General features: G+C 36.5%; 1 protein-coding gene across 3 annotated transcripts in view; it reads left to right on the forward strand.

Annotated features, from left to right (window-relative positions):
• LOC111583766 (cingulin) overlaps positions 1–6,988 on the forward strand; it is a 28,700-nt gene extending 21,712 nt beyond the window's left edge. For all 3 annotated transcript variants that reach the window (XM_035958523.2, XM_023292994.3, XM_035958524.2), the window contains 6 exons: positions 565–726; positions 1,782–1,955; positions 2,101–2,219; positions 3,276–3,384; positions 3,473–3,636; positions 4,808–6,988. In XM_035958523.2, the coding sequence (XP_035814416.2) occupies positions 565–726; positions 1,782–1,955; positions 2,101–2,219; positions 3,276–3,384; positions 3,473–3,636; positions 4,808–4,943 (864 nt within the window). In that variant the 3' untranslated portion in view covers positions 4,944–6,988. The remainder of the gene's footprint in view (positions 1–564; positions 727–1,781; positions 1,956–2,100; positions 2,220–3,275; positions 3,385–3,472; positions 3,637–4,807) is intronic.
• Positions 6,989–19,945: the final 12,957 nt, after the last annotated feature.

The raw sequence follows: 19,945 nt of genomic DNA on the forward strand, positions 1-19,945 counted from the left end.
TCATGCATCAATATTATCCTCATTTTATGCATGATAGCTGATGAAAGAGAAAACTGAATGGCAAAATCAGCACACTGTCAATAATTTACTGAATATTTTACCAAAATTCCAGGATTTAATCAAATACTTCATACTTGCATTTAATCCAGCTGCAGATTCTTGCAGCTTTTCTCTCTGCTTGCGTTTCTGGCAGCTCTTTGACCTTGTTTGGTCCTTAGGTGTTTGAGGTCTTCATGCTTCTGTTTGGAGTCGCTGCTGTTTGCCAATAGATCGATTTTATCCCCGTTCGACCTCTCGGGCTGCTGAAGAATATCGCACACGTGCAGTTTTCTCATCTGTTTGATTCCATGTCAGATTGATCTGATTGCGTGAACTGACCTTTCTAGAGTCGTTTCAGCCCCGACTGATTTGTTTGGTTCATTCAAGCCAAGTGTTGCATTTTATTCCACTAATTTTCCTAGCATGTTTTATGGAGCAGGGCCCAGGTCTAATTTTCATGCCGCCTGCTTGGCTGATTGTATGCATGTATCTGTGTGTTTCTAATATCATGTTAAATCCAACCAGATGTCCAGACAGAAGAAGGAGCTCCTGCTAGCTTGTGAGGAAAGAGACAACCACCAGCTGGATAAAGAGCTTCTCACCAACAGACTGCGACACCTCGAGGGAGAAATGGAAACCAGCAAGAACAGCCTCAATGAGAAAAACAGGGAGATTCGTATCCTGGAGGTGAGACGCTCATCTGTTCACCTGCTGGTTTGAGAGAATAAACTAAACCTACAGGCCTCTGAGCTTTAAGATTTCTGCTCTGCATACACGCACTTCTTCACGTCTTACTCCGATCTTCAACCTTCTAAACTCTAAGCAACTTCTGAGCGTTTTCTTTTGCTACTGCCATATTTTTCCTCACTGTTTTACTGAAATAAAAAGTCAGCCATAGCTAGAAAGAGAGAGAATTTTTTGAAATGGCACAGCTATAATGCCATTAATCATAAAAAAGAACGACATTTTAATTTGCTTGATTAATTGTTTTACAAAAATATGAATAATGAATAATTATTATGAATTATGAATAATTCTGGAATTAAGATGTAAGACAGTTTTGAGGGGTTACAAATACTGGGAAAAAATGGGAACTCCACGTGTTACAAATATTTTACAACTTACATATTTACAACCTCTACAAACTGCATTTTTCACTGTACTCTGCACCTCAACTATAGGCAGACGCTCAGTGTGTCTTCCAACAACTTGCTGTTCTGTTTATGAGCCATGCTGCATTTATTTTATTGATCCAGTGTGTTTGATTTTGGAAAACACTGCCTGCAGTTCACCTGAAAACTCTCCAAATTATTGTTATGTGACTGTTATTCACAACTGAGTCACTGTTGGATTCTTCTTTGCACCAAGGAGTGCAGAATTTTTAGTTTTTTACAGAATCTTGTGCAGATTTTTTAAAATGAGGCTTGGAGAATAATGTAATTTTGATAGAATATCATGATTTACAGCTCTGGTTTGGTCATTTTTTCTGACAGAACCATGCGTGATATGTTTAAAGACCATTGAAAATATGACAAATCTTTTTGTTTTTACAGTTTTTAATATAATTTGCATGATTTTGGTCATTTTTAAGCAAAGATTTTGGAGCCTTTCACACTTCGTATGATTTTGGGCTTCAAATGGTTAAAGATGCCTTCTTTGGCCTATTTATTAGACTGCATGTGATGGAACGTGACCTCCTCTCTGAGCTGCTGATTAAATTGATGTGTTCTTGCATCTGTCAGGACAAGCTGAAGCGTTTTGAGTTGGAGCTGGAGGAGGAGAAGAGCAGCGTGGAGATGCTGACAGACCGAGTAGCGAGAAGCAGAGACCAGATCGATCAGCTTCGCTCTGAGCTCATGCAGGAAAGATCCTCCAAGCAGGACCTGGAGCTGGACAAGAACGCCATGGAGAGACATGTACGTCCAGTAGTGATTTGTCCTTTTCACTCTTTGCACTTTCACATCCTGACTTTAGTTTAAGATGAGGCCTTCAGTGAAAGTCCAGCTGACCTTCCACTAGAGTGGAGTTGAAGTCTAATTGAAGTGCTGTTTGTTCCTGCAGCTGAAGGAGTTGAGGAGTCGAGTGGCGGACATGGAGGGTCAGTCTCGCTCCTCAGCTGGAGTCTCTCAGCTGGAAAACAAAGTCCAGGAGCTGGAAGAACGACTGCGCAGTGAAGAAAGGTACAGATGAAAACAGAAAACCTGCTGCACTACAGTAGATCCTCCTTCTGGGTAGCATTTTTCAGCTAGGCAGTTTATTTGACAAATCAAAGTCTTGAATATATTCCCATAAATCCCATAAAATTCAGTTGATGAAGATTATTTGATTATATTTGAGCTGTACGTTCTTCTGGTATTTAAAACTCTGTAAAATTAAGTATGATGTGATTTTGCTTGTCATGTTTGACCTCTAGACTTCATGTTCATCAGACGAAAGAGTCTCTAATGCTGTTGAGCCCCAAATTAGTCAGATCTTCTAGTTTTATAGTGATTTTGTACTTGAGCAAGATGTTTCTTCTGGCTGGAAATGACGTGAACAAAAAGACAGACATTAAAACATTGTGTTAGAGATGTTAATGCTGAATTTAACCTATTTCCCTATATTTCTTTACATTTTAACAAAAAAAAAATGTCCAAAATTATTCCTACTCCTGCAAATTTTTGAGAAATGCAACCTTTATACCTTTCCAATTGGTCATGGTAATGTCTAGAAAATTCTGCAGTGCTGTTGTTGTAAAGCACTGTTTAGCTTTGTTTTGTGCTATACAAATATAATAATAATAAATATTATTATTAATTAGAGGCCAATCGATTCTGTATTTTTGGATAGGGAAAAAATTCAATATTGGTTTTTTATCTGGTTGCACATTGTTGCTGCTCACAAGATGTTTAAAGGTTATAAAGTCGTATCCAAGTGTTTTCAAGGTCCAGTGGACACAGTTTGAAGCATCATTAACAAGTGCAACAAAGTCCAACAAAGACAAAAATGAGCCCTGCAGTGGAAGAATGGTAGAGGCCAAGAAGAATCCAAGATCCAAAAATCATAGAAATGGTTCAAAGTCATCATTAACATCTTTAACACAGTTTCTTCTCATCTTCTGTCACTTGTTAATGTAATTTCCAGCCAGAAGAAACCTGTTGGTCCAATAATAATTCACAATTAATCAAAATTTACTGGGGAAATGAATAATTTGTACATAGCAGCTCATTAACATGCTTTCTTTTTCTAAATTAAAGAGAGAAAAACACAGTTTTGGGATCACAGCGTCGACTGGAGAGGAAACTAAAGGACCTAAACATGACGCTGGATGAGGAGAGACACACACACAGCGAGCAGAGAGACCAGGTATAAACATTCACCACGTAAACGATGTAAACACTGGGAGCAAATCAGCATTATGGCACATTTAAACCCTCGTGTTGTGTTGTTGCAGCTCGCTCTGAGAGTCAAGGCTCTGAAGAGGCAGGTGGACGAAGGCGAGACGGAGCTGGAGAGGATAGATGGACTGAGGAGGAAAGCTCAGAGAGACATGGAGGAACAGATGGAGCTCAAAGAAGCCCTGCAGGCTCGAGTCACAGCTCTGGAGACCGAGCTCAAGTAAGCGCATCCTCCCCTTTTGTCTGCTCACTTTGTCCCAGTTCCAGTTTGTTACTCGCTGCAAGCTTTTGATTACGCAAGAAAGTCTCCCGGCAGCCAGATTATCACAGTGACTAAGAGACAGACACCGTCTCCTCCTCCTTTATGTCACTGGGTGAATAAAAAGTGCATGTAAACGACGCCATTATGGGATTCCTCAGCCGTGACACAATGTCAGAGACACCTGGTAGAGATTCACTGGGCATCCCCGAGGTGCAGTTCTTCTCACTGTGATGTGTGTAAAACATACCGGCAAGCAGCCACGTGTGAAAGAGGTATTTCATTAACCTGCAACGGTACATTGCTCATGTACCACAGGGGAAATTAAATTACAAACATGCTCCAACTGGCACGGAAGGAGTGCATGCTGTTCCCTCATTTCACCAGCAGAGGGGGCACCGTGACCACAGCCACCATCAGCATCATTCACTTGTTACTGTCACGTTTTTACTCACTGTGGCGTCCTTTTTCACTGCAATATAAAGTCCTGAGCCTCTATGGAAACAGAACAACCAGTGTGACATTCTAACTGTGCAGTATGACACAGTTAGAATGCCATGAGTCGTAAAAAAGAAAGAAATCAAAGTTGAATTTCTTGTCCCTTTCTCCTCTGTGTAAGCACTGCCTGTAGTTCAGCCAAAAATGTCCCTGAAGAATTGTCCCTGAACGCGACCGTCGGTCACTACAGTCACTCGTGGCTTTTCTGAAGAATCCAGTAAATGAGGCAGGTGCATGAGGGGGTCAAAAGACTTAGAAAAGCTTTTATTCTCAACTTTTTGGGGCTCAACCTTAATTAGACCAAAGAGAAAGATGTTAAGTTTGTGTTGTATCTACTCTCAGATGTACGTCACTTTGGATTAAAGCATCTGCTAAATGAAACTGTGGAACTGGAGAAGTTGCTTTTAGAATTTTTAGTTTTTACCAAATCTTCTTACTGCAAATGAATTTTTTTTTTTAATGAGTAACAGGTTCTTTCTGTTTTTCATGCTTTCTGGCTGATAAATAGTGTCATTTTTGGCATGATTTTCAAACCTGCAAGGAGCTTTCGATGTTCAGAGGTTAAAAATACTCAGCAGCCCTAGAGTCTGTGAGTATATTTACTGATGTAAAGGTGGTTTATCTCGTCTCTCAGGAGGAAAGCTCAGGCAGCGATGCGTCCTGCTTTGGATTCGTCGGCCCTGAGCTCGGACGACGACGACAGCCTGTACGACCCGTCCACCATCACCTCCATCCTCACTGAGAGCAACCTGCAGACCAGCTCATGTTGAAGCTGCACCTCAGGGTGGGAAACACAGCCGGGGTCACACTGGAGGGAGGTTAGCTGCTCTGTAGGCGGGGAGTAACGTACTGGTATGCACTACGGACAATGAGGGAGGAGCGGGGAAGTAAATCCCACAATGAGGTTAATGGGGGAATGATTTTCCACACCAGAGTGAATGACAGGAAACGAACACATCCTCAGCATTTCAGGGAATTTCCTTCAGTCTACGATATTCACAGATGCTCTCCACGGTACAGTTAGAACAGCTAAAGCATTTAATTGGTCTCAAAACACTGGTGGCGTCTCTTTTTATGCTATTGTGAAGCTGTGTTGGCTTCCACGGCTGGTTAGAGGTTCCTGCTTTAAGAAAAGAGAAACTAAGACGCTACAGTCGGACTACAGTTCAGAGGCAAATACTGTACTTTTTATTCCACTACAAAATGATGACGTATTATTGTTGCAAAATCCTGCAGTTATGCCTTATTATTAGATTAAAATTAAACTTTATTGCTCCCCATGTAGAGGGAAATCTACAAAATCCTCACTTTTACCAGCTGCAGCATTAAATTAAATCATCAATAATTATAAAACCTAATTCTAAAATGGATCGCTTTGCATAAAGAGTACTTTTAGTGCTTTCACTGTAGTAAAAAATGTGAATGCAGGACTCTTACTTGTAACAGAGTATTTCTACACTGTGATATTAGTATATTTACTTAAGATAAGATCAGATTATTGCAGCTGTTTTTTTTTTGGGGGGGGGGTTGCACAAGTTTTGACACTAATTGAACGGCAAACTAATCCATTTCAATACAAAGCACTACACAGGGTACTACACATGTAAAATCTCAGTCAGTAGCTGGATTACAAAGAGAAAAAAGATATTAATAGAAATACCTCTTACACTTTATTGGTACAAATTCACAGTCGGACCATTTCGGGGTCAAGCACTTCTGTAAATGCAGAAATTCAGTAATGTTCTCATCATATCCTGGTGTAGGTTTACATTTTAGTTTTCTATGTCAACACCAGACTGAACTCGTGACTTCTTTAGTACACGCTGCACAGAAATTCAAGAGAAGCACTTGAACCAGTTAAACTACAAACAACATCACATTTCATTATCAGTGTTGAGTTCAGTCACTGATATGACTGAATGTGATGGTTAAAGCTCTGCAGATTGTTCTTACTGAATGAAATCTGGATTTTGTTCACTGAAAAAAAATCTATATTTTTGTTTATATTTTTAGAGTTTTTCCTAGAGCACTAGAGTCGACTCCACCGTCCAGTTTTTAAAGTCACATAGACACTGAATTATACAGAAAAAATAGCATCTGAAGTGGATTCTCCTCTGAATTCTGCTTCCAAACTAATATTAAATCATGCAAGTGTGTTAGAAGCTTCACATTGCTGTAGAGGATTATTTCAGACTTAGCTGGAAACTGTTTACTCGCTGTATTTTAAGCAGTTTCCTGGTGAAGGTACGGCAGGTTTTGTGGTTTATAAGTGATGACAGAAAGCTGTCTGCTCAAAAAAATGACTGACTTTATGAAACAAAACGTTGCTTTTGGATATTTAAATCAAATTAATGGCCAAAATATCTTCTGTCAGTTAGAAACTTCAGTGTATTTCTAGAAGCTGCACAATTTCTATGCATTCCTTTATGTTATGTCAGTAAAATATACAATTACAATGCCTTAAAAATATTCACAAATCATTTGTAATTGACTTACTATTCTATGATTTTTTTTTTGTAAAGTGTATTTAACATTTGTAGATTTTTCAGAGCTGATTTTGTAAACACTTTGAGCAATCAGTTAAGTTGTATTACATTTTCCTGTAATGTAATGTTTTTTCTTTTCAGTGAAACTGAAAAATGGTACTGAATATGATTTGTTGTAAGTTTCAGTTTAATGTGAAATTTAAAGATGTCAGTATATTCTATAATTGTTGACTGGAAATCAAATCACACTGACTGTACTTAAGAAAGATTTAGATTTTTTTTCTATTACACAATAGTTTAGCAACAATAAATCTATTAAGTTAAACTGACGACATCTTTGTCTTGTCATAATCTCAAATTTGTACATTTTTTTTACTGTATATTTTTGATATTTGACAGTTCAGGATAGTACAGAGACCCCTAAAGATCAGGGTGAAAATTTCTTGAGAGCTACTTTTGCATTATCTGACAGTAACTTGTGTGTTACTATTTTTGCGTTCCCCTGCATCAACTGGACTTGACCAGCATGACAACTGTTCGTATGAGTCAGAAGGAATGGAAAGCATCTTGCAAGTGAACAGAAGCGTTGCTAGATAATGCAAAGTATTGCAACAGAATGACAAAGTTATGGCAACGGATTACACAAAGTAGTGGGAAGTGTCACAGAAGTTATTGCAAAGGAATGTCTAAGTATTGCGAGCTAATGAAAAAGTATTACACTGCAATGCAAAAATATTGAGAAGGCATGCGAAAGGTACTGGGAGGTATTAAAAGTTACAGCAAGGGAACAAAAAATTGATGCAGAATGCAAGATATTGCAAGGTAATTTATTGTTTAAAAAAAAAAGTGGCTTAACTATTGCTGAACTATGAAAGTTGTGAGGTAACGTACATTTTTTTCAGTGGAACCCAAAAGCTTTGCAAGGTCAAGCAATAGCATCATGAGGTAATGCAACAGAAAGCAAAAGTTATTGCGACAAAATGCAGAAGATACCGTGAGGTGTCACAAAACGGATTATTAAGGATTATAAAAGTATTATAGTGGAACGAAAAAATATTGCAAGGTTGCGCTAAACTATTGTGAGTAAACACAATGATTGCAAGAGAACACAAAAGCTTTTGCGAAGGAATGGAAAAGTTCCTGAGGTATGCAAAGTTATAGTGAGGGAACGCAAAAAACATTTAAAAATTTGCGGCGCTAAACTATTGAAATGAATGCGAGGTAATGCAAAAGTTATTTCCAGGGGCTGCTGAGCTATTGTGAGGGAAACTAAAGGTTACTGCGAAAGAACGCAAAAGTAATGCAACAGAAAGCAAAGTTACTGCGACAGAATGCTAAAGGGACTGAGATATCACTGAAGTTATTGCGAGATGAAGCTTAACTATTGTGAGGGAACAGTGAAGTATTGCTGGAGAACACTGAAGCAAAGTAAAGCAAAAGTACTGCGAGGTAATAGAAAAATATTGCAACGCAAAGCAAAAATTACTGCAACAGATTGTGAAAGGTTCTGTGAGGTATCCCAAAAGTTCTTGCAAAGGAACATAAAATTATTACAAGGTTTTCAAAAGTTATTGCGAGAGAGCATAAAAATTTATGCAAGGTATCGTAACATTTTTCTAGGGAACACAAAAGCTTTACGAGGCTCAATCATGTTATGAGGAAATGCAAAGCTACTGCAACGTAACACAAAACTTATTTTCCAGCAATGCAAATGAACAAAGGGCTCTGTAGAACACCCACCCTCTAACTGTGTTTGAGTGTGTGTTTTTTTTGTTTGTTTGTTTTGGCATTTCCTTTTGGCAACTGGATACAAACATATTTGGTTTTCCTCCAACTCCAGTGTAAGTTTACAGTCTAGATTCTTGACCTGCTTTGGTTAATTTTTAAGGAAGATAAGCTTCACTGGAACAGACTCCTGCTGGAGGAAGGCAACGACTCTGTCACCACCCAAGTCAAAGTACATCAACGCTCCAAGTAAGTCTACTTCAGCAGTATGTCCTCAAGAATTCACTGTTTAATTCACTTTGTGGCCATAAAAGAATAACACATAGAACATGATGAACAGTGTTGTGGAAGTTCAGCGATGTTGAGACAATGAGGAGGCAGACAGAGAGATGACTTAGGTTGTAAGTTTACTGATATCAGGAGAAGTGACACCAACGGAGCAGCAGTTCATGCAGGCAGCATCAGTTCATGCAGGCAGCATCAGTTCTGAGGATTCTCTCTGATCTTTGGGTATATATTGTAGTTGGGAGAAGGTCAGATTTAGATTACAGACCAGTATGGAGACAACTTGTCTGCTTAGTCATGTCAGAATAGACAACATCTAACCTCGACCAGAGCAGAGAGTCCTGACATATCTTCTTCCTACAGCGTCTGCCTGTCTGAAGATGATTTAGGATGACGTCAGCTAACCGCTGCAAGGACAACAATTCTTTTTCCTTCACTGACAAAAGCTACAAGTTAAGTTTCAGTAACTATGTTCAGAGTTTTCTACAAGCAGATTAAATAAATGCTACAACTGCTACTGTTCCCATGTTTGAAGATGCTCACGTGACTATTTCAAAAGAACGAATATAATAGCGATGGTTTTGTGTGTTTTGCCTGCAGGGCTGAGCTTCTGTGGAATCGGAGGTATTGTTTGTCACCTGAGTCTGAGTTACATGGAAGTGAATTTCCAGTTGAGCTGTTAAGGAGCAGCTACTGGAGCCGGTTCCACCTTTATAGTAGGTATTATCACTTCATCCTGGACACGGATTTGTCTTGTTCACAGTGCGAACATTTGATTTGAACAAAGTATCTGTTGAAGTGTAGCAAGAAAAACACTTTAATTCCACATTTATGTGTTTTTACGTGCTGTTGCTGTACATGTTGACTCATTGAGACCATTTACTGGGACTATTATGGTACAAATGGTATCAAATACACCTTCTCTATGTTAAAATGTGCATACACAGTTTGTCCTGTATTTGCAAGTAAACCAATTTCTAATTCGTGTCTAATTTGACACCCTTTCAAATGTTCTTAAATCCACTCATCCTGTGTGTAGAAACTATAAACTCTGTAGAGAATGACATAGTTTGCTCACTGTACTAACAAGTAAGCACCATAAATTACTCAAAGCTGTATAAATATACAGTTCAACTTGTTCCAGAGGCCACAAATATGTGTCACTGTTGTTTTGGCTTCTTATCTGTTGTTGCAAAATAGTTTTATTTAGATCATAGCTGTGATAAGCATCGAATAAAGTCAGCTGACACGCTGTTAGGAGAGGACTGTGATCTCATTTATGGACAAACCTGGATAAAAGTTTCAGGCCTTCTTTGGTTAAACTTCTCCTTTCTGTCGGTAGAGTCACCCAGGACACAGATTCTCTACATTCCTATCTTTTCCCGGTCGTGCACATAAAATCTGGATCTGGAGCAGCATGCCAGGCCAAAATATGTGAGCAAGTCTTCAGAATTCACTGACTTCAAAGAGCTGAGATGATAAAAAACAACCCACATCTGCAACACACCTGACAGGACTCAGGTCAAATGAATAGACTAAAATAAATAATATAAATAAATTAGAATATGAAATTCTAAAATATATAATATTTAAATTATTAAGTTATAATATAAATAAATTATATATATATATATATATATATCTTTACAGAATTGATCTTTTTTTAATTTTATATTTCTTAACATTTATTTTTAGCAAAAATGTATTACAAAAATACATTGTAAATTTAGACCTCTAATGTAAAATGCTAAATAGAATGTATAATAGCTATACAAATTTTTGATGTAAAAAAAAAAATTAAGTGCATTTGCACATTTTTTGCTTCCTTTCAAGTTAGTACACAAAATTATAAAATTTTACATTATTGTAAATATTTTTATAAAATTTCTCACAAATCTTACTTATCTTTTTATGTTAATATGTGCCAATTAACATGAAAAGAATTACTGCCTCTATATTTTTTTGTAGATTTGTTTGTTAAATCAGAGATATTTGGTCATTACTGGAGTTTTTCAACCAAAAATGTAGAATAAATCTGTTTAGTATAGTATCTGTGAGTATAATGTGTCAAAATGCCCATGCTTATAATAATTATAATTTTATATATATATATATATATAGAAGTTAATATAGTGAAATATTTTCTAAAAATTACAACAAAAATATCATTGATTATATATGCTTTTATTTACACTGTGGTCAGTATCTATAAAGATGCAGACAATTCTAACGGTGGTTTACTGATTATCAGAAATGACCAAAAACAATAATGACTGTTAACAAAAACTCCCATTTTTCCATTTTTATATTAAGTTCAGTTATGTTTCCTTGGTTTCAAAAATATATTTAATAGACTACAATTTGTCATACATTGTTGTCGTTGTGAAAATATAAAATACTTTATCCACTATTTACTTCAAAATGTTTGATAAATCTCCATTCTCGATCATTGATGCTATTTATTATGTATGACTTCAGTGTTTATATGTTTTTAAAGTCAAAAATGTTGTAATTCACAGTTAACAATAGTTACAATTAGTGTTGATTGAGTAACAATATTATATAAATGCAGTATTTTATTGGAAAGTGTCATTACAGTAGCAAACAGTGAACTCTATATTTTACTGTAGAGTCGCTTCAAGAATAATTAACCATTTTAGTTAAATTATAACTATAAACTATAAAATACTGGCAACCACAGTCATACTATTGGTATATATTGCAGGTAATTTCATTGTTATTGTTTTTTTACTTGGAAATATCCTTTATGAAACATTTAAAAACTGAAAAAACACACAATCTCTTGGAAAATTAAAGCTAAAAAGCATTAAAATAGAATTTGATTATGGAAAATTACTGTATTTCTTAAACGATACTATTTTCTACAATTTTACAGTATTTTTTAAGCACCTCGCTGCCAGAATAATCGCACTTCTTCATGTTTTTTACAGTGCAGTGTGTGTTTGTCGAGCTGTACCAGTGTAAACAGGATTACAGTGAGTAATTCTGGCTTCCACAGATGGGCTGCAGTCTTCTAGCCGTGGGTTCAGTGATGGATGTCGTGTTGCTGCCGCGGGGCGAGGCACGTCAGGAATGTGTCGTCTCGGCTCGCGTTTGTGGGAAAACAGGGTCAAGGAAACTTCTGTAGAACTGATAGAAATCAAATCTGACACCAGAAGACAAAGACGACAACCCCACTTTTAGCACCTAAACATCAGAGAAAGCGCTTCCCGGTTCAGGGAGTAAAATCCGGGACTCTACTCTTCCTGACAAAACATTTTTATGACCTGCAGGCGTTTGTTTTTGATGAGAGTCGGATCCCTGGTGGGACTCTTCACAAAGTCCTCGGGTTATTTATGTGTTTACATCCGATTCGGCAGGTTTTCAGTCAGAGTTCGACTATTTTCAGACGCCACACTTGCGTCTTTTCTTTAGCGTCTTGCTGATTTCGACTACACTCCTCCACCTCCTGCTGTGCTATTGTGTGATTGATCCACAAAAGATGTGAACAAGCCCCTTTTGTCCTCTCCTGCACACCAGAAGTTAAAGTCTTTACTGGCATGAAGTCACACCTTCAGTGTTTTTTTCCATCTCATCCAGTGAAACCAGCATCAACATGTTATGTACGGTACCTGTTTTGCCGGACTGTAAACTAGCGAGCGAACATACTTTCCATGGGTGGGATTGAGTTTCCATATCATTCCAGTTTTCCACACACATTTTTAATAAACCCGAGAGCTGGTTTGCCAACAGTTTGGGTGTGTTGGGTTTTGAAATGTTTGCTATTCTCACATATGTTGTTCAGAAAGAATGCAGGTGTCAAAATATTTTGGCTTCAGGCCTCGAACAGCCAGAAATGCTAGTTTTATAAGCTCAAATGACACAGACTCAATGAAAAATAAGTTTATAGTGGTTCTACTGTCATTAAGATTCAACAATTGACAAATAAGGGAAACAGTGAAGAGGAGACCGTCATCATTTCAATACGTCATGGCTATAAATACCGATCCTCGTGTTCAGCAGCACTGTCAAGATTGTAAAATTCTGAGATGACGACACCACAACAACAGCATTGTGCAAACTTTATGTAAATGAAGCTTCTGAGGAAATCAGGAGCTTCTCCCAAACTCCAAATTGCATAGAATTAAATGGTCAGTGCTGAATTCAACTCTAGCGTCTTAAATATTCAAATATACTGTGTGCAGATGGTAAAATAAGCATTAAATGAATAGAAAAACAGAAGATATGACCTCAGTGGTAGCCACAGCCCTGATAATATTAATAAAGGAGTGAAAACCACAAAAAAACACTACATTCCCCCTGTTTAGATTACTGTGCTAAATCTGCATACATGACTACTTATGGTGTCATCAGTGTTTTCGAGAAATCGTCACCATTTTATCAGCTCACATGGACTTTTGGCTCTTCCTGTTCCCACATGCAATGTATATTCCTGTGTATTCGTCAGACTTCTCATTGACTGAACCTTTGCCCCTTTCATGACCTTTTATTCTGAATTTCCTTAACCCTTTGAGCCACAACAACTTTTCTGATTGTGTAATGTTGACTATGATCCACCACCAAGTCAGCTGAGTTTTCTCTTTTAGAGAACTAGAACAATGTGTAAAACCCAAGAAATGCAATTTTATACCAGACATAAACATCCACATAATTTCTTCTGCTTGTTCAGGATTGGGTTTTGAAGGTAGCAATCTATGGACGTTAGGTAATCTCCCCCAAGTCCACATATGTCCATGTGCAGCCCAAAATATGTAGACATGGAGGATAATCGAACCCTAAGCAGGGCATTCCAGACATTTCTCTTCCCTGTAACATTTTCCAGCTCCTTCTAGGCGATCCTGAAGCGTTCCCAGGCCAGATGAGATATTTAATCCCTGCAGTGAGTTCTGAGTTTACCTTGGAGTGTCCTTCCAGTTGGACATCCCAATAAAACTTCCAAAGAAGGCACCCAGGAGGCAACGTAATCAGATGTCGATGCCTTGTGGCATAGTCGGACTGTTTGGACGTACATTTTGGTCTGCAGGTGGATGTCCAGGAAGGGGTTGGCATGGACTCTTGGGCATATGACAAAATGTACATCATGTGAACCTTGCAGACCAGGAACATTAATTCAGGCGTCCCTCTCCTCAACGTTTTCCATCTCCTTCTAGGAAATCCTCAGGCCTTCTGGGGAAAATCCCAGGCCAGATGAGATATTTAATCCCTCGAGCAAAGGTCTACCCTGAGGTGTCCTCCTAATTGCTTGGAATTTTTCCAAACTAAGGCGCCCAGGAGGCTTCCTAATCCAACACTTAAACCAACTCAGCTGGATCCTTTTGACACGGAGGAGCATTGACTCTTTCCAAGGTCCTCATCCAATCTCTAAGGCTGACCCCAGCCATCCTACAGAGGAAACTCATTTCTATACTCCTTCCCTTTCTTTTGATCATTGCTGCCCTACAACATCGTCCATCGCTGCACCAATCCATCCTTCTGTTTTCATTTTCCTGTCACTTATAAATCAGGTTCCAAGTGCTTCGCTTGGGGCAGTGAGTCAAACCAAACTCAGATGAGGCAATCAAATGGTTTTCAGCAGAGAACTATGGCCTTAAACAAGAAGATACTGACTCTTCCAACTGTAAACCCACCAAAAGTCTCGCTCTGATGAATCCAGCTGAACCACGTCATTTGCAAAAAGCAGAGATGCGATTCTAGGGTTCCCAAACTGGACACCCTCCTCACTCTAACTCACAAACAGGATGAAAAACACAAAAATCCAAAGTAATAATCCGCAAAAAGTCATAAAAAATAATGTCATTTTTGTTGAACCGGATCAGACCTGCTCACAGGGTTGATCATGAAACAACATCTTTGGCTGACGGATCTTTTTCTTGTGGTTTTCCAGGAACTATTCCTGACTCAAACCTTTAATCTGGACTCTTTCTTTAGATTCTACAGAACCACAGTGCAACCTGTGACTTCTTTCTGACAACTAAATATAGTCATAACCTGTGCAAGTGTTTTAGTCTTCTGGAAAAGCTTGTATAAAACAGCACAGTGCAAGTTTCTACTGCTTGTTTCTTCTGTATTTCGTCCTTTTAAGCCTTCTATGCTTGTCATTTGCTGCATGTTTGTGCATAGCAAGATTTTTTTACTGCAATCACTGCAATTTTGAAGTTGTGAATGCATTTCAGTGTATATTCACAGAAGTTTCTAACCTATACAGCAGCGTAGACATCTGAAGAGGTGAAGTGTGAGCGATTTTGAATAGCAGAATCATGACTCACTCCATCAGACGTGGATGTATTTGACTCTCATAACCGTCTGCTGTCTAATCTGAGGATCAGGGTGTCTGAGTGTGGAGATGAAAACACATAATTACGTCTGAGGTTGTTGCTCAGTTTGTTGGACTCATGAAGACACAACGCAGTGGTTTAGGTGTGTTTGGTGTGGAGGATCCTCATTCCTAATGATAAATCAGGCGTTAAACGATAACCCCTTCTGTGATATAACTGCATTCCTGCTCAGTGAAGTATTGCAGTTTACGTATTGACTTTAAGGAACCGCTGGTGAATGTGTTTGTTTGTTTCTGCCGTTTCAGATTCTCTTAGCGTCTCTAAGTCTCTTGTGTGCCACTGTGAGCTGTTGTTTGCTCCTAATTAATGCCGTTAAAGTCTTTATCCAATTTGAGGTCAGTGCCGGCTGATCAGCTGCTGCCATCAGCTAAACGCCAGCAGTCCAACGCTCTGCTGCTCTGCACCGTCATCTTGTTCCTTCAGCTTGACCTCAGTGACTCCTGATAACATGCAGCTCAGGTTCCCAGCATTAAAACACATATCCATACCAGCGATAGTTTTATATACCTGCAGTCATTTTGTTTGGAGATAAACATCTCGTGAAATTATTCTGCAGCAGTTTTGATAATCAGAAAAGATGATAAACTAATCCCTGCAGCACTTCTTTATAATGGAGGACTTTAAGTATTGGTCAACAGTTCACAAGCAATTTTTGCTCCTGTCTCAATGTTAAAATGCCACTAACTATAAATAAAAGAAAAACAAAATTGAATTTCTTCAATTATTTATTGTACAAAAATAACTTAAATCAACATGTGCAACATTTTTCCAAGTGCCCACAGATGTTATCAATGCTGGAAAAAACAAACACGGTGACTCCAGATACTATAGACATTTTGCTTATTACATTTTGAATTAATTTCCGTATTTGTTATCTCTCTGCTCTGTGCAAACACAGCCTGCAGTTCAGCCGAATAGTCCCTGAATTTTTGTAAAATGACTGTTGATCACATTTAAATCAATTCTGACTTCACTGTTGCATCGAGAAACATGGATTTTTTTGTTTTTAACAGAATCTATTTACTGTAAACAGTTTATTTTTGGCAATTTTTTTTTAATCAGGCGAGTAGAATAAAGTGATTGTAATGAAATATCACAGAAGTTTCGATTTAGTTACGTTTTCTGACAGAAGAACCTGATTAGTTAAGACTGTTAGAAAAGTTGAGAATTCATTTATTCTTTCTGTATTTTGTCTTGTTTCATCAGCTCTGACATATAGGGTAGTGTTTGGTGATTTATTTATTTTTTTAAATAGATGCTGTGCCTTTTAGACGAGTTGGTGGGTTTGGGGGGTTCAGAGGGTTAATAGATAGAAAAACTGACATATTTAGACTTCATCAGGGTGTAGATTCTCTCCAAATGTTATTTTTCTATATTTGTGATATATTTACTAATTTTTAAAAAAAATATTATATAGTCTTTTTGGACTGTTTACAAAGAATAAATAGGACAGTTCTTGTTTGTTCATCTTTACTGATGACCGGCACCTGATTTTCTTCACTTTTAATCTTTATTATTCTTTACTCAGCTGGTTCAGCAATCCCTATTTTATTAACTAATTGATCATTTTAGTTGTTTGCCAAGACAAAAATACCAATTATTTCATCGTACATGATTAGTAAATGTGAGGACTCTTCCTGTTTTTCTGTTCTATATTGTTGCAAAATTAAGTTTTTGGACTAAAATGAGACACTTGAAGATTGTGCCTTGAGGAGATTTTTCACTTTTTGTGTTTATTAACTTCACTAAAAATAGATTCAATCACTGAAATCTAAGCTGATAATGAAAATAATCTCTAGTTGCAGCTCTGTTCAGAAAACATCACAGGTTTGAGTAACTCTGTGTTTACTTAGCTGTGATGATACAGTTCTAAGTACAGACTGAACTGTTCTGTCTGAATCACGGCTATTTAGTAACTTTGACAAAACTAACAGCAGCACGATGTTCACTGTGACTGATTACTTATCTCTGGAAACACTAAATGTTTTATTTTGTCTGGAAATTAACAGGAACCTTCAAAAACCTGACAGTGTTTTTTAGTAAATGATAAAGTCCAACATCAAGGATGTGTTAACAAGATGTAAATCTGTAATTAGATTCAATTTAGTTAAAAATACAGTGTCTCATTAAATCACTGAATTTAATCCTCGGGTTTCCATTCCTCTGTAATCTAAGGAGACTCTTTAAACAAGCAGCCGCAGGTTAAACCTTCGTCACTTAATAATTTATTGGAGAGTTGAGCAGAGATCTGACTGGGAAACATTTAGCGGAGGGTTGACGGCAGGAGAAGGGCACATTCAATACGAAAATTCAGACATCCTCTTCAGTATAAATTTCATATTTAACACATGCATTCATCTCATCAATACATGAAAAAGCAGAAGACTTTTGCAGAAACACTCTTACATTTCTCATAGATGCAACAAAGTCTCAAACACAGAAGTGTGTGTGACTGTTAAGGTCTGAATTTATATAAATGATTTAAAATGGCGTTTAAAGAGGTTCCATAGACAAACCAACAAAAGACACTAAAGAGGATAAAAGAATGGCTTTATGTGTCGACTAGCATGATGATATCAATTAAGAAGTTAATCAACAAGAGAATAAACACATGGAAGAAGTACAGAATATCTGAGAGCCTATTACAGTATATTCCATTATATTATGAGTTAGAGCCTGAATTTTGCACTAATTCAACCTCAAATTGAAGCAGAAAAGGCACAAGTTGGTGCATAAAAATTCATCAGAATGCAGGAAATTAAATGTTTGAATGGCCTCAGCATCTGCGGATGACAAATGTTTTACTTTATTTTATTTTAATTTAATTTATTTATCAATTTATTTATTTAGATTTACATTTTTTTAGTTCTATTTTTTGTGTTGTGTTTTATTGACTTGGATTTTTATTTTATTTTAATTAATCAATTTATTTATCCATTTATTTTTAAAATATTTTTGTTCAATTATAATTTTATTGTTAATTCTCTTTTTATTTTTTTATTTTGATTTGTGTTGGTTTGTGTTGTGTTTTCTTAACTTGATTTCTTTATTTATCCATTTATTTATTTATATTTTAATTTTAATTATATTTTTCATTTATTTTTGTTTGGATTTGTGTTGGTTGTTTTATTGAATTGGATTTTTATTGTATGCAGTTTTATTTTGTTTTATTTCTTGTACAACCGTCACATCTAATAACTGTTCAGTACAAATTTCTAAAAACAATAGAGAATTTTTTTCTGTATTTCTATTCTCTGACAGAAATGGAAATTAAAGCCATGATAATAACACATTTATTATCTGTAAAGAAGAAGCAGAAGATAAACGCATTGTACGAAAAAAATCAGCAAAAAAAATGAAAACGGAGGTAAAAATATCAGCAGATAACATGAGAAAATAAACTACAGAAACAATTTCAGATGAAGTGAAACTTTTAACACGACGCTAACACTAATCACGCCTACTTTTATGATAGAAACTCAGATTATATTTTATAGCCTCCATAAAGTCCATGTTTGGAGGTTTTGTTGCTCAGCTCCAGGCAGCACATTCATCTCAGGATTTAGTGTTATTTATGGCACTCTGTTGAACCTTTTCTCACCTGTTTCTCATCATCTGAACTATTTAAAAGGTCTGTTATCCAAATTAAATAACCATTCAAATTAAAGTTCTAAATTAGTAACCTGTGAGATATGCAGTTTCGCTCCAGCTGGAAGCTAAAAGTTGGTATTTTTTTGTCACTAGAAGCATCTTTGAATCTGACTCTAGCCATAAATTATCATAAACAGGACAAATTTGGACTGAAATTGACTTATAGCTTGAAAACGGGGCAATTATGGGATTAAAATCTATATGTGATGCCTTTAAATGTTGTGAAAAGATGCCTTTACATTTAAGGAAGCTCCAAACAAAAGACATAAATCATGTCTGTATGTATGTTTTGGCTCATTTTAAATAATAAAAGTTGATTATCAGGAGGATAAATGTTGGAAAGCAGCATGAAAACACTCGTATGCTCTCATGTTCTCATTTATTTATACGTTACTTTCATGTTTGTTCCTTTTTCCTTGTTTTGGGGTCAAAGCTGTCGCTGTTTTCAAAGCTTTCAGAGCTTTCAGAGTTATATAAGAGTCCAATAATAGGGTCAGAAGAAGCTGCAGGACCTTGTAGAGAGAAAATGTCTTTTCATCAGTTTGTCTTCAGAAAGTAGCGTTTCTCATACGGTATCAGAAACTAACCCGAGGTGAAAGCAGCAGAATGGAAGCAGAGAGAGGTTTGTGTTCGCTGTGAGATAAATTCTGCTTTTATTCCCTTCAGCAATAGATTTACTGAACTTACAAGGCAAAGCAAAGTGTTTCTTCAGTTTTTACCACATTAAATTTTAATTTTAGAATTTGAACTTACAAGTTACACTTCTTTGTGTTTTACTGTCTTTGCATTTATTTTAAAATTTTATAGTCAACTGTTTTTTCTTCTTTCAATATAATGTAATTTTTATATATTTTTAAATGTTATTTATTTTGTTTCAAAAAAATGATCTTACAAGTTTTTTATTTTATATTTATTTTATTTTAAATTTTGGTTTTAAAAGTGGTGAATCAGTTTCTTTTTTTTTGTATCTTGTATTTATTTTATTTTAGATTTTGATCTGACAAGTTGCCACACCGTTTTGTAATATTCTTTTAGTATTCCATGATTTTATTATTTCTTTAGAATTTCACCTCTTTTAATCTAGAATTTGACTTTATAAGTTACACATCTATTTTTAAATGTATTTTTTAATCACTTAATTTTAGAATTTGAACTAACAAGATGCATTTCTTTTTTTCTTCTTTCTTTCTTTCTTTGTATTTCATTAAAATTTTTGATCTTAAGTTCTTAATTGCTTTATTTTTTTAATATAATATAATTTTGAATATA

Source organism: Amphiprion ocellaris, chromosome 9, assembly GCF_022539595.1.
Source record: "Amphiprion ocellaris isolate individual 3 ecotype Okinawa chromosome 9, ASM2253959v1, whole genome shotgun sequence".
Taxonomy (NCBI): domain Eukaryota; kingdom Metazoa; phylum Chordata; class Actinopteri; family Pomacentridae; genus Amphiprion; species Amphiprion ocellaris.